Raw genomic sequence first — 18965 nt, 5'->3', positions numbered from 1 at the left:
TGCTAAGTAGATAGTGACTAGTGACATAATCATATAATAGACATAACCTCAAAACTAAAAGGCAGAACCTACAACAGTAAAGAATTTATTTCCAAAAAATAGGATTATTAAAATAACTGTGGTGTATCGTTAGAAAAAGGAATCGTTTACATGCGTGTGTAAACTATACTTAAAAACCCATAATGTCGTCTCTTCTACGATCTACCAAGTTTGTGCGATACTTTGCTGGTGCGGCTAGAACACTTATATTAAACTCTGCAAAAACAGCTGAAGCTAATACTTTACTGAATCCTAAATCTCTATGTGCTGCCAACAGGTTAGATATTTTTGTAGTTTGATTCAAAATCATTGTAATATACAATCATTCTAGTTCCTAACGATTCCTAGAATCGACGATTATAAATTTACCTAGTTATATATAATAATTTTTAAATTCATACAGGTAATCAATCATTCTCATTTAGTCTAAATTATTAAATGTTTTCAGCATTTTACTGAGAGACTATGCAACAAAAAAATCAGAAAACTTGGAGCCATTGCTACAAAGATTGGATTCGGAAGTAAGAAGAAATGGAAGAATAACTAAAAGGGACATAGATGAAGTGTTTGATGAAATCAGAGCAAAACATGACATTACAAGTTCACAATCTTTACTAGTTATAAGATGTTGTGGTAAGTTATATTTATTTTTTATATGAAACAAACTTAAAACTTAAAAAATAATAAAACATTTGGTTAAATGTTCATTGTAGACATTGTTTTTCTTATTGTAATTTTAATGTTTCATTATTAATATTTTCTGACTATGAAACAAAATCAGTGCACATGCACATTTATTTGTGTTTGATTTAAGTACATCTTGTATTAGTGGTACTAATATAAAATAACTTCACTCAGTGGTTTTGCTACACTTATATTAAAAGCATTTCATTTAAGCTTTTTTCATGTTTTTTAAGGAATTAAATTAAATTATAAGTCAAGTCCATATAATATAAATAAGTTATAATAATATTTAATATTATTTCTAGGTGAGCTTGTACCAGAAGAGTTACCAGAACAGAGAACTCTATTAGTTCAGAAAATATGGAATGTCCTAAACGAGAGAGGTGTACCCATGGATGTCTCCCATTATAATGCCCTCCTGCGTGTTTATTTGGAAAATGAGCATGCATTTTCTCCTGCCCAATTCCTTGAGGAAATGGAAAGAAAGGGCCTGCAACCAAACAGGTAAGTTATTCTTTACTTTTACTTTTGTTTAAGTTTTTATTACTGTACTTACATTACAATAAAAAATCTCTTAATATATAAAAAATTTATATTATTGTTGAAGTATGCACCCTTCAAAAAATCTAGATCTACTTATAATAAAACTAATGCGTTAATAAGAAATATTAAAAATGGTTTTAATAAGTTTTCAGTTCACATATTATAGTTGTTTAAAATGTTTTTATAAATTTTAGAGTTACTTACCAACGTCTTATGTGGAGGTATTGTCAAGAAGGAGATGTAGAAGGTGCAACCAAGGTTCTAGAAAAAATGCGGGAGCTAAACATGCCTGTGTCTGAACCTGTTTTAAATGCTTTAGTTATGGGTCATGCATTCCATGGTGACACAGAAGGGGCTAAAGCTGTGTTAGAAACAATGGCAGGTGCTGGCCTTAGTCCATCGAACCGTACCTATACTTTATTAGCCTGTGGCTATGCAAAAGAAGGTGATATTGAAAATATAAATAAGGTTATTGCTATGGCTGAAGACAAAGATGCACTTTTGTCAGATAAGGTTAGAATGTGAATACAATTTACAATAACCACTTAACAAGCTTTAACTTTTAGGGTTGTCAAGAAATATTTAATTGTCCTATTGTGCCTTTAGTAATTCAAAAGTAATTTAAATACTGAACTGAGTATTGTAGCATAATAAAAAATATCCTTAACCAGATAAAAGCATGTTTAATCACAAACATTTTTGAATTTAGTATATTATGTTCCAATAATTATATCAATATTTGTAAAATTATGATAGATTTCATTCAGTGCAGTTTATTTTCTCTTGTGCAGGTATGATATAAATATATAATTCAACAGTCTTAAATTGAATTAATTTTACTTTTACAGGATATTTTAGATATTGTAGAATATTTAGCAGTTGGCGGTCATGAGAATAAAGTAGAACAGTTATATACACACATACGTAAAAGTGTGGGTTACAATCAGGATGTTTGCAATCTTATCTTAAGACTCCTGAACCAAGGCTGTGATACAACTGCTAAAAGTATTATGAAAACCATGTCAGCATCAGTGAATATTGACGACTCCGGCATTTTCTTCAAAGGGTCTTTTTATGTGAAGCATTTAATCAAACTAAACAGACCAGTAGACTCTATCATTAAATCATGCAAAGAATTACAAGAAGAAGCCTTAGTGCCCAAAGCATTACAAATTGCTACAGAAGTTTCGTTACAGCTAGGTCACACTGAACTGGCATATAAACTGTTTGGAGAATTGAAAAATGAGGGCTTTGAGATTCGCCAACACTACTATTGGCCACTGTTAACTCAAAAAGGAAAGGAAGGCGATGAAGAGGGTCTGCTACAAATTGTTCGGACCATGACTACCGAAAACCTGTCTCCTTCCGGTGAAGCTCTGAGAGACTATATCATACCGTACTTACTAAAGAATGATTCGCCACAAAACGTTATAATTAAACTTCAATTGGCAAATGTACCTGTTTTCCATAGTGCAAGAAATGTAATTGTGGAACTTTTACGAAAGGACCATATAAATGCCGCAGCAGAAATCGCTTTAAAATATCGACCGAAAGGTGGATTTTCTATTATCGGTCCAATGTTAATAAACGCTGTAACTAACACTAAAGATATTGATTCCTTTGCCAAAATTGTTCATGTTCTGAGTAGTCTTCAACCAAATACAGAAGAGGATACGCCTGATGATGGTCCAGAACGGAGCACGGTTAACGAAGTAGGCCGTGTGGTTAGACAAGCAGTTAAAGCTTTGAATAAAGCTGGATTATCAGAAAATATCCTGAAAGCCGTGTTAGACAGAGGATTGCGCATAGATGTAGCTTCGGCTGAAGAGATACAGCAAATACTTGGCAATAACATGACAACAGAGATTTCAAAGTTACTATCAAGTTTGACGTCCTCAGATCTAGAATGCACACCGCTAGAAGCCTCCAAACTGCCAAACAATAAGAAAAAAATGAATTCCCAACAACTGGAGAATCTAATTAAAAAAGTACAAAGCCAGGGTGGGAATGTGGGTAGACTGCAAAAACAGCTACTCATCACATATATGGAGGAGAACAATATTGCGAAATTGGATAATTACCTAACAGAATTAAAGTCTTCCAACTTCGAACTATCGATGACGACCCTGACGCAATTGTATGAGGTGTATTTGGAAAATGATATGATTGAGAAAGCGAATGAAATACACACCCAAATATTAAATAAGAATCCAGAATTTGTTATTAACAGATTCAAGAAGGTTATGATGGCTGAAGCTTTGATAAGGGCAAATAAGTTTGATGAGGCGATACAGTATCTTAAGGATCATAAGCCTACCGATGATATAACATCGAACTTTGCATTGAATGCCAAGTGTTGGCAAGTTCTGAATGGAGTATGTGAAGAGAAGGATGTGGCCAAGGTTAGTTTTAATTTAAGTATTTTAACTGGTTTTCATTAATTATTCAAATGGGTGTTAAAATCATAGCGGTTCAATTCTTAAACTATAATTAAGCAGTTGCTGTGGAAATTTGAGACCCAATTATTGCATATTTGACCATCATTTTTTATGGAAATATTTTAATACAAATAACCTAATTCCATAAAATTTCTCAATATTTGTAATTGAGTGATTATTAAGGTTAATTAATAATATTGTGTTGATGAAACTAAATTGATTACTATAAAAAGTTTGTAGTGAGTTGGCCTTAATAAATAGATATTGTTACAAACTATAGGAACTTTTAAAGAGAAACAATTCCTTGATACATAATAGAATGTGTTAATAATGTTGTTAGCCATAATTAATAATTATAACGCCTTTTTTGTATAAATTTTAATCTACATACATAATAACAGATAAAAAATATTGATATCTATTTGTTTAGTATCTTACTGATGAATTTTTGAGTATTGCAAAATATTTTACTAATTGATAATATAAAATGTAAATAATGGTAAGTAAATGTTTTTTTTCTGTTCCTATTGAACGGAAAAAAAACATGTAAGACTTGTATCTATTACAAACACTATTTTTTTTATACATAATATAATCAATCATACAATACGTTACATTTGAAAACTGCTGTGGTTTGTATTAATGTAACCATAGATCTTGTTCAGGAGCGCGACAAATGCATATCAAAGTAGTTTTTTAATTTACAGTGTATGTTGGTTAGCGTTATGCTGTCTAATATCTGATTGGGCAGACCATTTATTAGCCGCGGTAACAAATACCGCAACGTTCTCTCGCCCCATATACGTTGTTTCTCTTGATGTACACAGCCGAACTTCTCGATCTTTCCTCTATAGAATATAATTTACAGTAATATACAATTATTATCTATGTTAAAAGCATTTTTATATGAACACCTAGGTAAGGTTCCTGGGTTAAAACTGATCAGTATAAAAAATGCGAATTGATTTTTTAAATTATTTTCAGATTAAAACATTAACGGAGACTCTAATTAATAACAATTACATTGAACCATCAAATGTACTATTGGGACCATTAATCAAGGTACACATTTTGAGGGATGATTTAGACTCGGCATTGAGTGAATTTGAGTATTGCTGTAAACAGTATAGAAGTACACCGTGGAAGGGAGAATTGACTAAGGCGTTGATTTTAAATGAGGATGCTAATAAACTGCAATGGCTCGCTGATCTTAGTACACAGGTAATAATTATTTAAAAAACCTCACCATTCTCTTTAAATTCTCAAATATTTAATATGTATATATGATTATGTATATATATAATATTATGTATATAATATTGTACAATATGTACCTTATAAATAAATACAAAATAACAAGATAAATCTATATGAGTCACTAAGTACAATTTTAATAAGCCTGATTTTAGGCAATTTGGTATAAAATTGCTATTAATTTTTGATGGGAATATTTTATATAAAATTCCTGGTAGTAAAAAGATTTAATAGCATCAAGCATCAGAATTAGTTAATTTCAGAAATTTTAAATAGTTTTCTAAGTTAAATTTAAAAATTCGAAAAGTGGACGAGTTAATAAGTAGAGCCACTTATGTATGTATGTACTGCAGTTCTTAGTTAAATAGTTTAAAATGTAATTGATATGTATTACATGTATAAGATACATATATATCTTCATAGATTCACGGCGAGATCAACATCCTCCATGACCTGGTGCTGGCGTTCGTAGAATGTGGCCGACTGCGCCAGGCCAGGAGAATTCTGGAGACACCAGGGCTATTGGCTAGACGACGAAAGGTCGATGAAGCTTGCAGAAGATATGAAGAGGTAAACCGTGCACATGCAAATGTAATATCGAACTAACTAAATCATTGAGGCCGATAATGATATGTACAATTTCTCTATTTTAGCTTCTTCCTTTACAGTATTGACTATTGATATGATCACAACTTAAAGGTTGCGATGTTGTATTATTATGATATTAATACAATTTAAATAATTATTTCTTTATTTACTCCTGTATAACATTTGCAATAAATAATAAAATTACAATTAAGAACGAAGAAGAAGAGGCTTCTTCTTCGTTATATTTCTATATATGCATCGGTCGCGCCTTTTACAAGATGATATTCTTACATTAATAAAAACCATAGTGGTTTTCAAATGTAACATACCATGATTTAGATTGTATTATCCTGTTAAATTGATTAATAAAAAATCCATAACCCAACGTTTTGACATTACAATCTATTATTTAGACGAAAAGGCTTTGGAATTTTCAAGAACATGGGTTATTGAAAAAACAAGTTATTATATATCTGCTCTGCTAGTGCCTACTAGTTATACATATTCAAAGAATTACTGATTTTAATTTCCTTTATTTCCAGGAAGGAAAGTCTGAATACCTCGAAGGACTCCTGGAAGCAACTAGAGACTTGTCCATTTTGGATCGATCTAACATTTTCTACCACTTATTAGTCACATACTGCAAAGCAAACGAAACTGACAAAGCCTTAGGACTCTGGACCACATTACAAGAAGAAGGCGAAATCCCCACCGACGACTTTTTAATTTACCTCGGCAACCATTTGAAATCGCAAAACAAAGAGGTCCCATTCGTAATCCCACAAAAGAATCAAACAAATGTACAGAAGAAAAAAGAAGAAGCGATGATCAAGACAATAGCAGCCCCAAAGGAATCAGCGAAACCCACCAAACGTGGGATTTCTGAACAGATAGAAAAACTTATAAACGATGGCCTCCTATCCCAAGCTGTGGACTTCACGATCAAATCGGTGGAAGATGGCGTCGTACCCAGAGAGAATGTCATAAAGTATTTACTGAAGAACCTAGCCGCCGAAGGGAGTGTGGAGAAAATTCAGATGTTGGGGAGATATATCAATGAGGAGATGAGGAAAAAAGTGACTTATGATGATAAAATGACGGCCGCGATTTTCAATAGGGGTGGTGGTGATCAGCACGTGAATAACTTGCTGTTGACCGTTGAAGCGACGCAATCACCGGATGAGTTGAAATCGGTTTTAACGAAGTTTCCAAGGAGCAAAGCTTTGGCCACTGCTGTTTCTAATGATGATTTGAGTAAAAAATGTAAGTTATTATTTATATTTCCAATATTTTTTTATGCACCCTACTTGCCATCAAAAACATAATTACATGTATGAAGTCTTGCAATAAATTCCTACTTAAATTAAAAACCTTGATTTAAATAAAAATATTGACTGGCCATCGCTAGGAATCAATGAATCAAGTAATACATATGTATTATATTAAATTAGACTGCTTTGTTTAGTTTAGTTAGACGTGTCCTCATTCGAGACCTCTGTCTGTCTGTAAACTGATCACTTGCACTTGCAAATTCAGAAATGTATTTATTTATTTATTTCAAACATACACATTATCTTCACAGCCTATGCCAATACGTCAATGTGGAGAAACATTTAATAGAAATATAATAATGTACATAATAATTAGAGACATAATTTACACAATATCGCTACTGTGAATAATGAATAATGGCAGTTTCACATATTTGGCCTCTGCTCTCTAGTTCCAATTTTGCGATACTGCAAGAGTTGCTAGCTATATTGTTAGTTATGGATAGATAGATTTAGGAATATAAGTTTAATTTTTTAATGTTTTTATCTAGAATAGTTGGTGTGGGATTTTGGAATTCTATCGTATGAGTAATTACTGTTAAGATAGAAAAATGTAGTGAAAAATAAATAAATGTTAAAACACTTTCTGATATACAACTCTTTTGATGACTTAACATATGTCTTCGCTCAAGATCAAAGACTATAGGTTAGATAGATAGTTTATATATATTCATCTAACGATCGGAATTTCTTCAGAACGAATTCGATGTAAAGTGATGCGTAGTTTTGTCAACAGATGGCACCACATGCGGTTTGCATTCGTAAAATTATTTGATTGTTATTCGATATTTTTTTATGTATTCTGCTATTCGGACCGGAGAAGAATCCACCGAAAAGAGATAAATAACATCGGTCCAGCCGATCTTGAGTTATAGATAAAGATGTTACTTGCTACGTATATGATACGGTACCATAGACTCTAGAATTCTAGGTTTTGCTACGACTATATTAATACCTATTTTATTCTCGATATTAATGATCACCACCTCATTCTCCAACAGCTTTTTACATGAGTATTCCAGTTATCTTTTCTCAAAAGAAAAATGAACTAAATATTAAAATTCCAAAATAAACTGTGATCTTCTATTATTAAATACCAGTTCTCCAAATATTTATGTATTTTTTCAGGTTTGAAAATAGCGGAAATATCGGCTTCCAAAGGCATAACTCTCCCCTTAAACCTTCTATGGTTGGAATACCTAATTGCCGACAAGAAGGAAGAGGCTGACGCTATATGGAAGAAGTATTTAATTAAGTCTGAATCCCTCGTCTTCCGGAGACTTCTACAAGAGAGTCACTTACAGAGTAGACCTAAACTTATCGAAGAATTAATAAGCTACCTTAAAACTAATTCTACTGTCGTTCCTACAACACTCGGAAATGCATATTCCCGGTTAATTAATCTGCATTTGGTACATAATAATTTAGATGAAGCGAAAGCGAAAGCGGATGAAGCGTTCAATAGCGGTTTGAAGGATACTGATTTAAATAAAACGACTCTGCAAAGACTAAAGGCTGCATTTGAAGAGGCCGGTAAGCCTTATCAATAATACAAATTTTAAATTTCCGAAAACGGTTAGTTTTTTTGCAAACAATTGAATATAGTCTTATTCATAAACGTTGAGAAATAGATAGTTAATAGTCCTAAAATAATTTATTTATACATTTCGTTCTGAACTTAACATACTATTTGAGGCTGTATTTGAAGAGGTCGGTACGACTTATCAATAATATTAATTTTAAGGGACCGAAAACTATTAGTTCTTTACAAATTCTTTAAATTTTTAATATTCGTCCTTAAATAATTTTTGTCCTGAACTTAACATGCTATAAAACTATTTGAGGCTAAACTTGAAGAGGCCTTTGAGGTTTTGACTTATTCACAAATCCTGAAACTATTTAATTAAAATTGTCTATCACAATGAAAAAATGTAACCGTTAAGGTTGCGTTTGAAAAGGCCAAGAGGCCTTTTAATCTAAAAATATTGAGATGTTTTAAAAACAGTTTAGTTTTGAAAACGCTATTAATAAATTTTGTTGCGCATACGTGGCAAAGATTATCGCTGTATGTGGCTTGAAAAGGCCGGCCCTTTTAGCCCCTTTTTTGTAATTTCTGAAGAAACGTTTATGAATAAGAGTTATATCGTAATCGACAATGTATTAGATAGTTTTGACATGATTGTTTAAGAATATTTGAGAATTTGTAAAGGCTCCATTTGAAAAACCAAATGTTATTTAGTTTGATTAAACGCAGTGTACCAAATATTGTTCTGTTGCTTTTATTACTTCTGTTTTCATATGTATTATATTAAAATGTTTATAAGTTTCCTCCAAGTCGTTGGCTAAGACAATGGTTATTAATTTTTTTAAATGATTTCAATAAATACTCTTCCGTAGTAAATCCACTCTTAAAGAATTGAATATTCAACATTGTATCTTTCTTTTTTAAAACCATACAAAAACCTATACACCAGTAGATGTGACAGCTCTGATATCTCCTGTGTTGTTTGCTATTTTGTTTTGTGCTTATATTGCTAATTGCACAATAGACTATATAAATTATGGCCATGATTATATAGACCTTATCAAACTAGGGACAAAATCTTGAGATAAATAACTTGCGAAGACCGCCATTGCCTTTCAACAACCACTATGTGGGAACCAGCATCTCATACCATCGTATTAACGAACCAATTCGGCTTAGGGTCCTTAATGACAAGAGCATACTAATTTTAAAAGGCCGGCAACGCACTCGCGAGCTATCGTTAAGAGTTTCCATGGTCGGCGGTATTACTGTACATCGGATGATTACTGCCAGTTAACACCCCGTTCTTATTTCTTATATGTGATACAATTTGAGTCCAAATTGCCTTTAATCAATTAAAATGTAAATGTAAATATGTTTTTCTACTGATGTAGCTTGCCTGTAAAAACATTACGTGATTCAAATATTGTATGGATTATTATTGATCACTAGTAGTATGTAATTTAGTTTTATTATATTAAAATAATTGTCAGTAAGATGTTTTGTATTTTTATTTAAACCTTAAATCGAGAGACTTATAAATAGCAAATCGTAGTCATTTGAATCTAAACTTTACTGAAAACACAATGTTCATCAAAATTCAATTAAGAACTATATGAGGTGGCGTTATAATCTACCTATTTGATTCATGAATGAAATGTTAACATTTCATTCATGAATCAAGTTAGTAAAGTTGTAAAGTTGAATTGAGTAACTCGCAATGTATGAATATATAAATGCATAAACAATAATGAGTGAATGCTCTGAATTCTTTTGAACGCGCCAACTCAATAATACTACTTCAGAACTACGGATATTAAAGCCCAATTCACACATATCAGTAAAGCCACAGATCCGTCAACGTGTGCGTTCAGTGTCAATGTTCTGGATACAATGTTTGTCATAGAAAAGCTTTGACTTTATGGAAATATTATGATACGATAGACTATGAACGATAGATTAAATATACTTGCAAAACCTGCGGTATGTAATAAAACACACACATACATATACAGTTTCATGAACCTAAAAAAAATTGCAATGTAGCGTCTGTATGGCGTCAAACGCGCGATACTGGCGGCAACATATATATATAGACACGAGATATATATATTTAAAAACAACTTCCTGGCCAGATACCAAACCCAAGAAGTCGGGCTACGATTCCTAAATTTTGGAGCATTTATGATTCCCATTTCTTAGTTTACATCTTCATCGTATTCATGGAAACTATAATTTTCTTCTGTCAACATTGTTATTGTGTGTTGAATGTTTGTAAATACCTAGTCTTGCCAGAAATACTGAAACAAAGAAAAATATTTTTGAAGTGAAACTTCTTTAGAATCGTTGTGATTTCAAACCGGATGCAACGAAAAAGCGACAGTAAAAAGAGACAGAAACATTAATTCATATGATTTAACGTGGGAGAAAATGAGATAGATAAACTTCTTTCGAATCGTCGTGATTTCAAACCGGATGCAGCGGTAAAGAGAGACAGAAACATCAATTCATCATATGATTTAACGTGGGAGAAAATGAGATAGCAGGCATTATACAGCCTCTCTTTACTGCCGCTTTTTCATTTGATCGAATTTCAAACTTTCGATGTTTTAGTTTTTCCCAAATTAAAAATTTATATTAAACTTATAAATTAAAATTTATCATTAAAATATACTGTTTTAAAAGAACACACACATTTAGATAATGGAAAATGATTAATTTATATATGATTAATAATAAAAAAAATGTTTTTGAAGGTTTCACTTCTACCATGTGTGAATTGCACATATGTTTTTTTTCTATTGCAAATAACATTTATTACTTTTACAGTGTTTAGTTTAATACATAAATAAAAAAAAGTCTCCGAAGTGGTCTCCATTGGCTGCGATACAATCCTTAAACGTTGAGGCCAGTTATCAATAGAAGCACGCACTCTTTCCATGGGAAAATTCATCTCTGCCAATCGTATGGATTGTTTTAAGCCATACTCTCTAAAACTGTCCATAAATCATAATCTAGCGAATAAGGATCGGGACTAGACGACGGCCAGTCTTCAGCCCTGATGAAGTCCGAAACGTTCATTTCCAACCAAGACTGCGTAGACCGAGCTTTATGACCCGGTGTCGAGTCTTGCTGGAAAGAACATTCTTTGTTATTAAAAATGGTGTTATTAAGGGGCTTCACTACCTTCTCAAGAATGGTATCTTGATACACTTGTGCCGAAGTTTTGATACCTTTTTCACAAAAGTATGGCTCAGTCACTCCTTCATAGCTAATACCCCACTAAACCATCACTGAAGTCGGATAGTGCCCACGTTGCACCTGTCGACTTATTGGGAAGCTTCCTTAGAGCTTTGAGCACAAATACGGTGATTTTGTTTGTTAAAATGTTGCTCGATTATAAAAAAAAATCTCACCCGTAAACAAATTTTTTCTGCGACCACTCTTTGTGTACCGCTTCAGTTTTTTTTTCGATTTTATCACCCTATTCTTTTTAAATTATCAGTTAAGAAATTACCAGAACGTCTCTTATAAGCTACAAGTCCTAAGTCATCTTTTAAAATACGCGACATGGTTCTAGGTGTTATCTTCGTCCCCCCGAGATAAAATCTTTTGCTTTCGTACAGGATTTCTTCGAATTCTTTCCCTTACTGCTTTGACCACCTTTTTCGTACGAACACTACATGGAAGGTCAGATCTTTTTCTGTCACAAACAGAGGAGGTCTCATTGTACCTATGAATGGTTCTCAAATATTTTACTAATACCAAGCGTGTGGAGAGTTTTAAAAATTGCATTTGGCTCCATACCTACTTTGTGTAAGGCAATCACAGCGATTCGGTTCTCTTCATCACCCCACTCCATTTTAATATCGCAAAATATTATACAAGGTATTGGCGCCAAAATGAGAAAACTCTATGAGCAATCATATAAAATTAACAGATTCCAAATTCAAATGTAATATTTTGTTTATTTTTGATTGTATCAGTATTTATGGCCAGACTAAGTAATAAAATAAAAACGACTACTAGACCAATATCATAAAATCACTTTATATTCCTGAGTAACGTTTAATTTTGAAATAAAACAAACATTGATATGAACAATTTATTTAAGTAATTTGTATATAATGATATGATTTCTGTACAACTTTACACAAGTCCATCATAAATGACTTAAATTTATATATTTTCTTAATAATTTACATAGCATGAAGCTGTACATTTAATCTTAAATTTCGCTAAATTAATTCTTAATTTACATAAAATACAGTCGAAGAAATGGAATATTACTTACAGCATTAAAAAAAAAACAATTTACAATAAAAATAATATTTATCATCTTAATGGAGTTGTTTTTATTGGTAAACATGTCTTTATACAAAATCAGTCTCCTACATGTTAACAAGCTTAGGTCTATTTCTTTTTCACTAGTTAATTAATAAACTAAAAAAATGAAAAAAAAATATAATAAATGTTTGTCTAACATTTTAAATGATTATTATATTTTTTTTATTCGATTCAGAATTTTTTGATATTTTTAAAAGAAAAAGAAATAGCCTTTAAATAGCCAAATAAAAAGTCGCTAAGGACTCATGGACGTTTGGACGTTAAGCTAGATAACGAAGCTACCGTGTCACCGATATTCTGTAAGCTGTTTCATAGCTGTAGATGTTAAATAAATTTTCATAATATGACGAACAATTCAATCAAATTGTCTACAACATTTAATTATACTTAATTTATGAATTTAGCTGTTTTTACAGGCGTACAGATTTTTTTCTTATGTGACAGCTTACGAATACACTTATAATTTATTCGACCTCTAATAGTGATAGCATTTACGCTATTTCACAGCCTTCCTCGTTCAAACATACTCTACAGTCTAGCCAAAGGCTTAGGAATGACTGCTTATATTGCCAAAATTATCTCATATTGGTAATTCAACAATTTACCTTACACCTATTAACATCGGCAAATAAACAATAAATTTTAATTAATTAAATTTAAATTAATTCCATACACATTCAAAAAAACCAATAATGTGAAATTATCACAGATATTACTATATACAGAGAATTCACCAACGCATTAAAAAAAATCATACAGAAAAATTCGAAATTTTTGTACAAACATGCTGAAAATTCATAAAAAAACAAGCAAATGCAATACAATCAGTTCAATTATAGCATTTTTGTCTTACACTCACGCGCCCACAATCAATATTCGAAACATTTAAAAACCATAAACATTTTAATATCTATGGGCGAAATTCCACAGATTACAATCTATGACTGCACAGATTATTAACTTTAGACTCACTTAGGAAGCGAGTGAATCATCATCGAATTCCCTTAAATTCTCATTCATACTTTCAAAGTACTGTTGAGGTTTGCCGTCCCAGAGTGACGCGTCGGAATTGATATTCAGAGTCTTCAGGTCGATCGAATCTGAATTATCGTATAGGATGCTCTTCGATAGCTCTAGTGCTAAGTTCTGTGGGGTTTCGTAGGCGATTCGGCAATCTTGTAGAAGGTTTTCTGGCAGCGGCCGTGTTCTTACCGTGTGTAATTTGGGGAATAGAGGCGCCAAGCGATCGGTTCTGGCTAGATATTCGGCCACCAATTGGGTGCCAGCTTCGATCCGCTTTGCGTCAATAGAATCACGATAGCGGTCGGCCTCGCTACTCACTTCCACATGCACATCTTGCTTCTGTAGGAAAATTAAAGTATTATTACGTTTATAAAATCAACAATTACTAGAAAACCTCTTATAAAATAATCTATCCGCACTGTTTTCGCACAAAATATTTCGTCTCTTTCTGTTAAACTGTATTAATGTTTTAACAAAAAGAGACATAGTACATATATTAAAGACTATATATGAATGATTATTTTAAATCGAGGTTTCCGATGTAAGATTTAATAAATTTTAAAATTCCTTCTAAAATTACAGTATTTTAACGATTACCTTAATAAATAAATATTACAAAACCTTTAACAGTAGTGATAGTCGTGTTAGTTCGAATTAGTTATGTTAAAGTTCGTTAAACGTGTCAAATATTATATTAACCCTCATAGACTTATAACAAATAGTATTTCGTTATCACTTGTAAATATATGAGACACACTGTATAAAATAATTCAGATAAATAATAAGTATACAATAAACATTTCTTAAAACCCTGGGATTATATATGTAATTGAATCGGTTCACCGGTTTTTGATGAAACATGATTAAATATAGTACAAATATGTTAAAACACATCACTCACACACATGCCGTGTTAATTCTTCCAAGAACACTAATACAACACAACTATCTGTGCAAAACGTGAGAAATTCCGATTTTTAAGCTGTGTTATGTGACAAGACTCAAGTGACATTTTACGTCTACCTAGTGGGCGTGGTACATATTATATAATTGCGTACAGACGCAATTGACTGTTGATTCCGTAGAGAGGAATTAATTAAAGCACTGTAAAAACCCAACATATAACAAATATATTATGGTCTTACTCATAAAAAAAAATATAATTTTGACTTAGTTGAGAATGTAAAACCGACGTCGCTTAATTGTGATTGGTTAACGGAAGAAGGCGGATTGTATCCCATGTCTATTAGCCTTAAAAAAGATAATATGATTTATAAAACGCATCAAAATGTACTGCGAGTTATCAAATAAAGAGACGATGACGATGTGATGACGCAACATGATGCGTCACGTTACATCTGTTTGACCAATCACAATAGAACGCAACATTTCTTATTGTCTTGCATCATTCATTTTAAATTCTCACTATCCTGTGGCCGTACTCTGTGACTCTCAATAATGAAACTAATAATAATTCAGATTCAGATTCGTAGTTTCCAGTTATGTATTTTTTTTATATAATAGGGGGAGCCTGCGGGTCGCACAAAACGCTCGAATTATTGTTTATTTTGTTTGTATAAATCCAAGACAATATTGAACATATCTAATTCCAAACTTTAAAACACCAGTGGCACTACATCCTTTAAGACCTCAGATTTCTGTATCTCTTTCGTGATCATTTCTTTCTTTTCTAATAGCCTTCCGTGTCTGCCGGTTTTCCTTCCTAACGAGCGAGTATACAGAAAAGGAAACCATTGGTGCTGGGGATGAACCTACGACCTCTGGGATGAAATTCGCAGGGTCAAACCAATAGGCCAAAACAGCTATATTAACTTCATTATTGAGTTATAGAGTACGGGCACCGATCTTCTGAGAATTTTACGGGGAAATGGGTAGTTTATTAAAAAGTCAAATTATGTATGAAGAAAGGGAATATTTTTATCCAACAGTGCATCAGCCAAGTGTTCCAAGTGACTTGGTTAGTAGCCGATATGCCACTATGTCAATATAAATAAATATATAATAATAAAACTATGTATAAGCATAGTGAAATGAGATGATATTTATGTGCAGTTTCAAATTTATATGTTTAAATAATGTACGAAATAAATGTAATATCTAAAGTGTAATTAAAGGTACATAAAAAATTGGTTAAAATTCAAGCTTAAATATTTTTATAAATTTTTTAGTATTCACACAGTATGTGTTAAAAACCAATGGAAAATATATATAGAATGAGTGTTATATTAATGTGCTGTCTGTTTTCATCACAGGATTAACACAATATGACAGAAAAAGAGGATATGAAGAGTGAGAATTGATATATAAATTGTACTAAAAAGATTTTCATTACATACTGTGAAAATTGTTAGTTTAACAAAAAGCGAGGATGTAAAGCAAGCAAAGTATACAAATAGTATATTAAAAAAACAATGTACTAGACCCATACCACTTAAAGCTGTTGCACAGAGGGAGACACTGCAAATAAAATAAATTAAATAATATTTTCAAAAAACATTTAAATTATCATTTCAGAACAAATTATCAATCTCGGAACAAATTATCAATCTCAGAACAAATTATCAATCTCAGAATAAATTATTAATTTAATTTTAAACACTTTTATCATAAAATTAAAACACAATTTTAAACAAAAGACCATACTTACCTCATGAAAGTTAGAACAATGGAGAGTATGAGAATGAAAGTTAATTTCGTTAGTACCATGCTTTATTCTACTTATGATCGGAGCTACTATAACTACATCAGTGTGGTCAAAGGTGATTTTGCTTTGCCCTATGATTCTACATACCTATTATATGATATCAAAATAGTCCCGACTTTGTTTTAAGTAAGGGAGCGTTCAAGTACAACGTAACGAATTTTTGGGGAGGACCCTTGTTTGGGGTAAAACGTTACCATGCGGGGAGGGGATTGAATTCTGGGTTATTGTTAATATTATAATTAACTTTCCCATACATAAGACCACATTAATGGTAATCAGGTTCAATGGTAAACAGAAAAACGTTACGGCGCGTTACATGGGGAGGGGGTAAATTAAGAATCTCCAAAAATTGCGTAACGTAATATTTGAACGCTCCCTAATTGAATATTCATGAAGGCACCAAGGTAACATAGTTGTTTACCCTTGTTGGTACAGTGAAAAATTACCGACAAAACCACCTTTCCAGCACAGAAAAAAAAAATCAAAATGAAAAGAAAACTTACGATCGACATAATGGCATGTCGCGGCGACCGTTACCGTTATATCACGGGTGCAATCACACGGGTATTAGCACTAGAGGGCACTGTTAGTTTCGATCGGTGAAGGGGAACCAGTTGTTCCAGAATTGCCGAACCTTGTTGTCCGGCGCGCGTCGGACGGGAACGGCGGACTTGTGTTCCTTTCGGCTGACCGTCGATGTGTCCCTTGAGGTCCGGCTGCGGGCTGAGGTGGTCGATCTCGCCGATCGGCTGCTGTGGGCCGAGGATGGCCGCGGGGGGCCCGGGGGCAGGGGGGGCCGCGGCGCTGCCCCCTTGTGAGCAGTGTGGAGGGGGATCTTGCTAGGCTTGCGGCGCGGCGTCTCAGATATTTTGGCCTCATCGGGCATGTTCAGAGGCTCCATGTCGCGCATGCTATTGTGATCGCGACGTTCTAGACTCTCGCTACTATTCTTCTGAAGTTTAGATTTTACGCTGTCCAGCTCTACACTTTTCTCTTCCAGCTGAAATATTTAATGACGTTTAAGCTGGGTTCTATATCCGAAGCTTGCAAAATCCAAAATGCATTGTATTATATATTGTGTAACAGCCTTTAATACAGCCAGCCTTTAATAACCAATGAATTGATAATGTCAAAGCAGATAAAAGTGAAAATGAAACGGCAATTAATTACAAGCGTAAAAGTGAACAAAAACTTTTATCGATATAATTAGTGATTGAGATCGGAATTTGAGCGTGGCTTACCCTATCCAGTTATCGATAAATTTATCACTGAATGACGCGTCATTTATTGTACCTGCGTTGATGACGTTACGATTATTTAATGAACGGGGTTCGACGTCACAGCCTTTGTTTATAAATATTCAAGAAGTGTTTTGAAATACAATATAATATGTTTTATTTAAATATTTGAAGGGGTTAGAAGAGATAGGTCCGTGCTGCAATTAGGTACATTTTCAATCCACAATTTTAAAAAATGTTTTGTAACTCAATGTGATTCAAACGTACCAACGAATTTATTGCCTAAATACAATTTAAATTCCACATTTTCCACATTTAGACTCTATATGTTTTTTTTTTATCTTAAAATCAGTAAGCAGGACTATGAGCAGATGTTGATGACTCTGTGTTTTAAATATATTGTCTTACCCTAAATTTCAAATCTTCGTTCTGCTCAGTCGCCCTTTCGAGCTTTTCCAATAGCATCGAACGCTGTTCGGCCGCTCGCTTTAGCTGATCACTGTACACCTGAAATATCACCAAAGTATAAATTAGACACCAAAATAATTCATATTTACTTACTTATATTAGCATAATATGTAAAAACCTATTTCAGGATAACATAAATCCAAAATATATTTAAATAGTAAAAAAATATATAAAATATATTACTACGCTTACTGGGTTTTAAGCCTTGATAGATGTCAAAAGTCAGGATAGCTGTATACATATATAGTAAAAAACGTGGAGCATACCATACTATCAACTTTAAAATGTAATAAATATTGTCAAAAATTACAGACATTTATAGAATTGGAAGTAAGTAATCCTTTTGAAACGTCGAAAATACAAGTGACACCAAAAGTTCAGAGACAGTGTTTGGAATATCCCGAGTAGTATAACTATAAAACCTCTCCAAAGACAACAGAATTTATGACATTAGGCTGTCATTAAAGGTGAATCGAAGTTGTGTACATCGTGCTAATGGTGATGCTTGACTAAGTCCCACCGCGGTCCATTAATTCCACTGTTCCGCATAATTTTGCCGAAAGCAGATTACGTCATCGTCACCTCGTTAGCAAAACGGACCAGGGCTGACTCCTTGCAAGGTGTCAAATGTCACACTCTATAGATGTCTTACGTTTGACAGTTAACAATGTTATAGTGATTTAATAAGATAACTGTCGGTACAGATAATCAATTTTATCTAGATCATCGAAAATTTGGTCATAGACAACAGCCAAAATAGAT

General features: G+C 32.8%; 2 protein-coding genes across 6 annotated transcripts in view; one reads left to right on the top strand and one right to left on the bottom strand.

The window, feature by feature from the left end:
* Positions 1-13: 13 nt before the first annotated feature.
* LOC110996772 (leucine-rich PPR motif-containing protein, mitochondrial) lies at positions 14-9900 on the top strand. The gene is made up of 9 exons (XM_022264600.2): positions 14-316; positions 488-672; positions 1029-1227; positions 1461-1779; positions 2115-3668; positions 4689-4925; positions 5382-5528; positions 6089-6809; positions 8006-9900. The coding sequence occupies exons 1-9, from the start codon at positions 183-185 to the stop codon at positions 8425-8427; spliced, it is 3918 nt and encodes a 1305-aa protein (XP_022120292.2). The 5' UTR covers positions 14-182; the 3' UTR covers positions 8428-9900.
* Positions 9901-12934: 3034 nt separating this feature from the next.
* The window catches only part of LOC110996742, a 72048-nt gene continuing 66017 nt past the window's right edge, over positions 12935-18965 (bottom strand). For 2 of the 5 annotated variants that reach the window (XM_022264563.2, XM_022264564.2), the window contains exons 4-6: positions 18144-18242; positions 17132-17497; positions 12935-14111 (exon numbers count right to left, since the gene is read on the bottom strand). In XM_022264563.2, coding sequence (XP_022120255.2) covers positions 13722-14111; positions 17132-17497; positions 18144-18242 — 855 coding nt within the window. In that variant the 3' untranslated portion in view covers positions 12935-13721. Of the gene's footprint in view, positions 14112-16221; positions 16251-17000; positions 17498-18143; positions 18243-18965 lie in introns of all 5 variants that reach the window. The other 3 variants (XM_022264566.2, XR_002600300.2, XR_002600299.2) reach the window with 3 other exon arrangements.

The sequence above is a fragment of the Pieris rapae genome, chromosome 15 (assembly GCF_905147795.1).
Source record: "Pieris rapae chromosome 15, ilPieRapa1.1, whole genome shotgun sequence".
Lineage (NCBI taxonomy): Eukaryota > Metazoa > Arthropoda > Insecta > Lepidoptera > Pieridae > Pieris > Pieris rapae.
Note: the sequence above shows the minus strand (reverse complement) of the source record. Positions and strands in the feature narration are given on the sequence as shown.

Excerpts from the sequence above, each read along its gene's own strand:
- LOC110996772 (XM_022264600.2), top strand. The coding sequence starts at position 183 with ATGTCGTCTCTTCTACGATCTACCAAGTTTGTGCGATACTTTGCTGGT. Across the intron at positions 3,669-4,688 it reads AAGAGAAGGATGTGGCCAAG|ATTAAAACATTAACGGAGAC; the intron begins GTTAGTTTTAAT and ends AATTATTTTCAG. Across the intron at positions 6,810-8,005 it reads TGATGATTTGAGTAAAAAAT|GTTTGAAAATAGCGGAAATA; the intron begins GTAAGTTATTAT and ends GTATTTTTTCAG.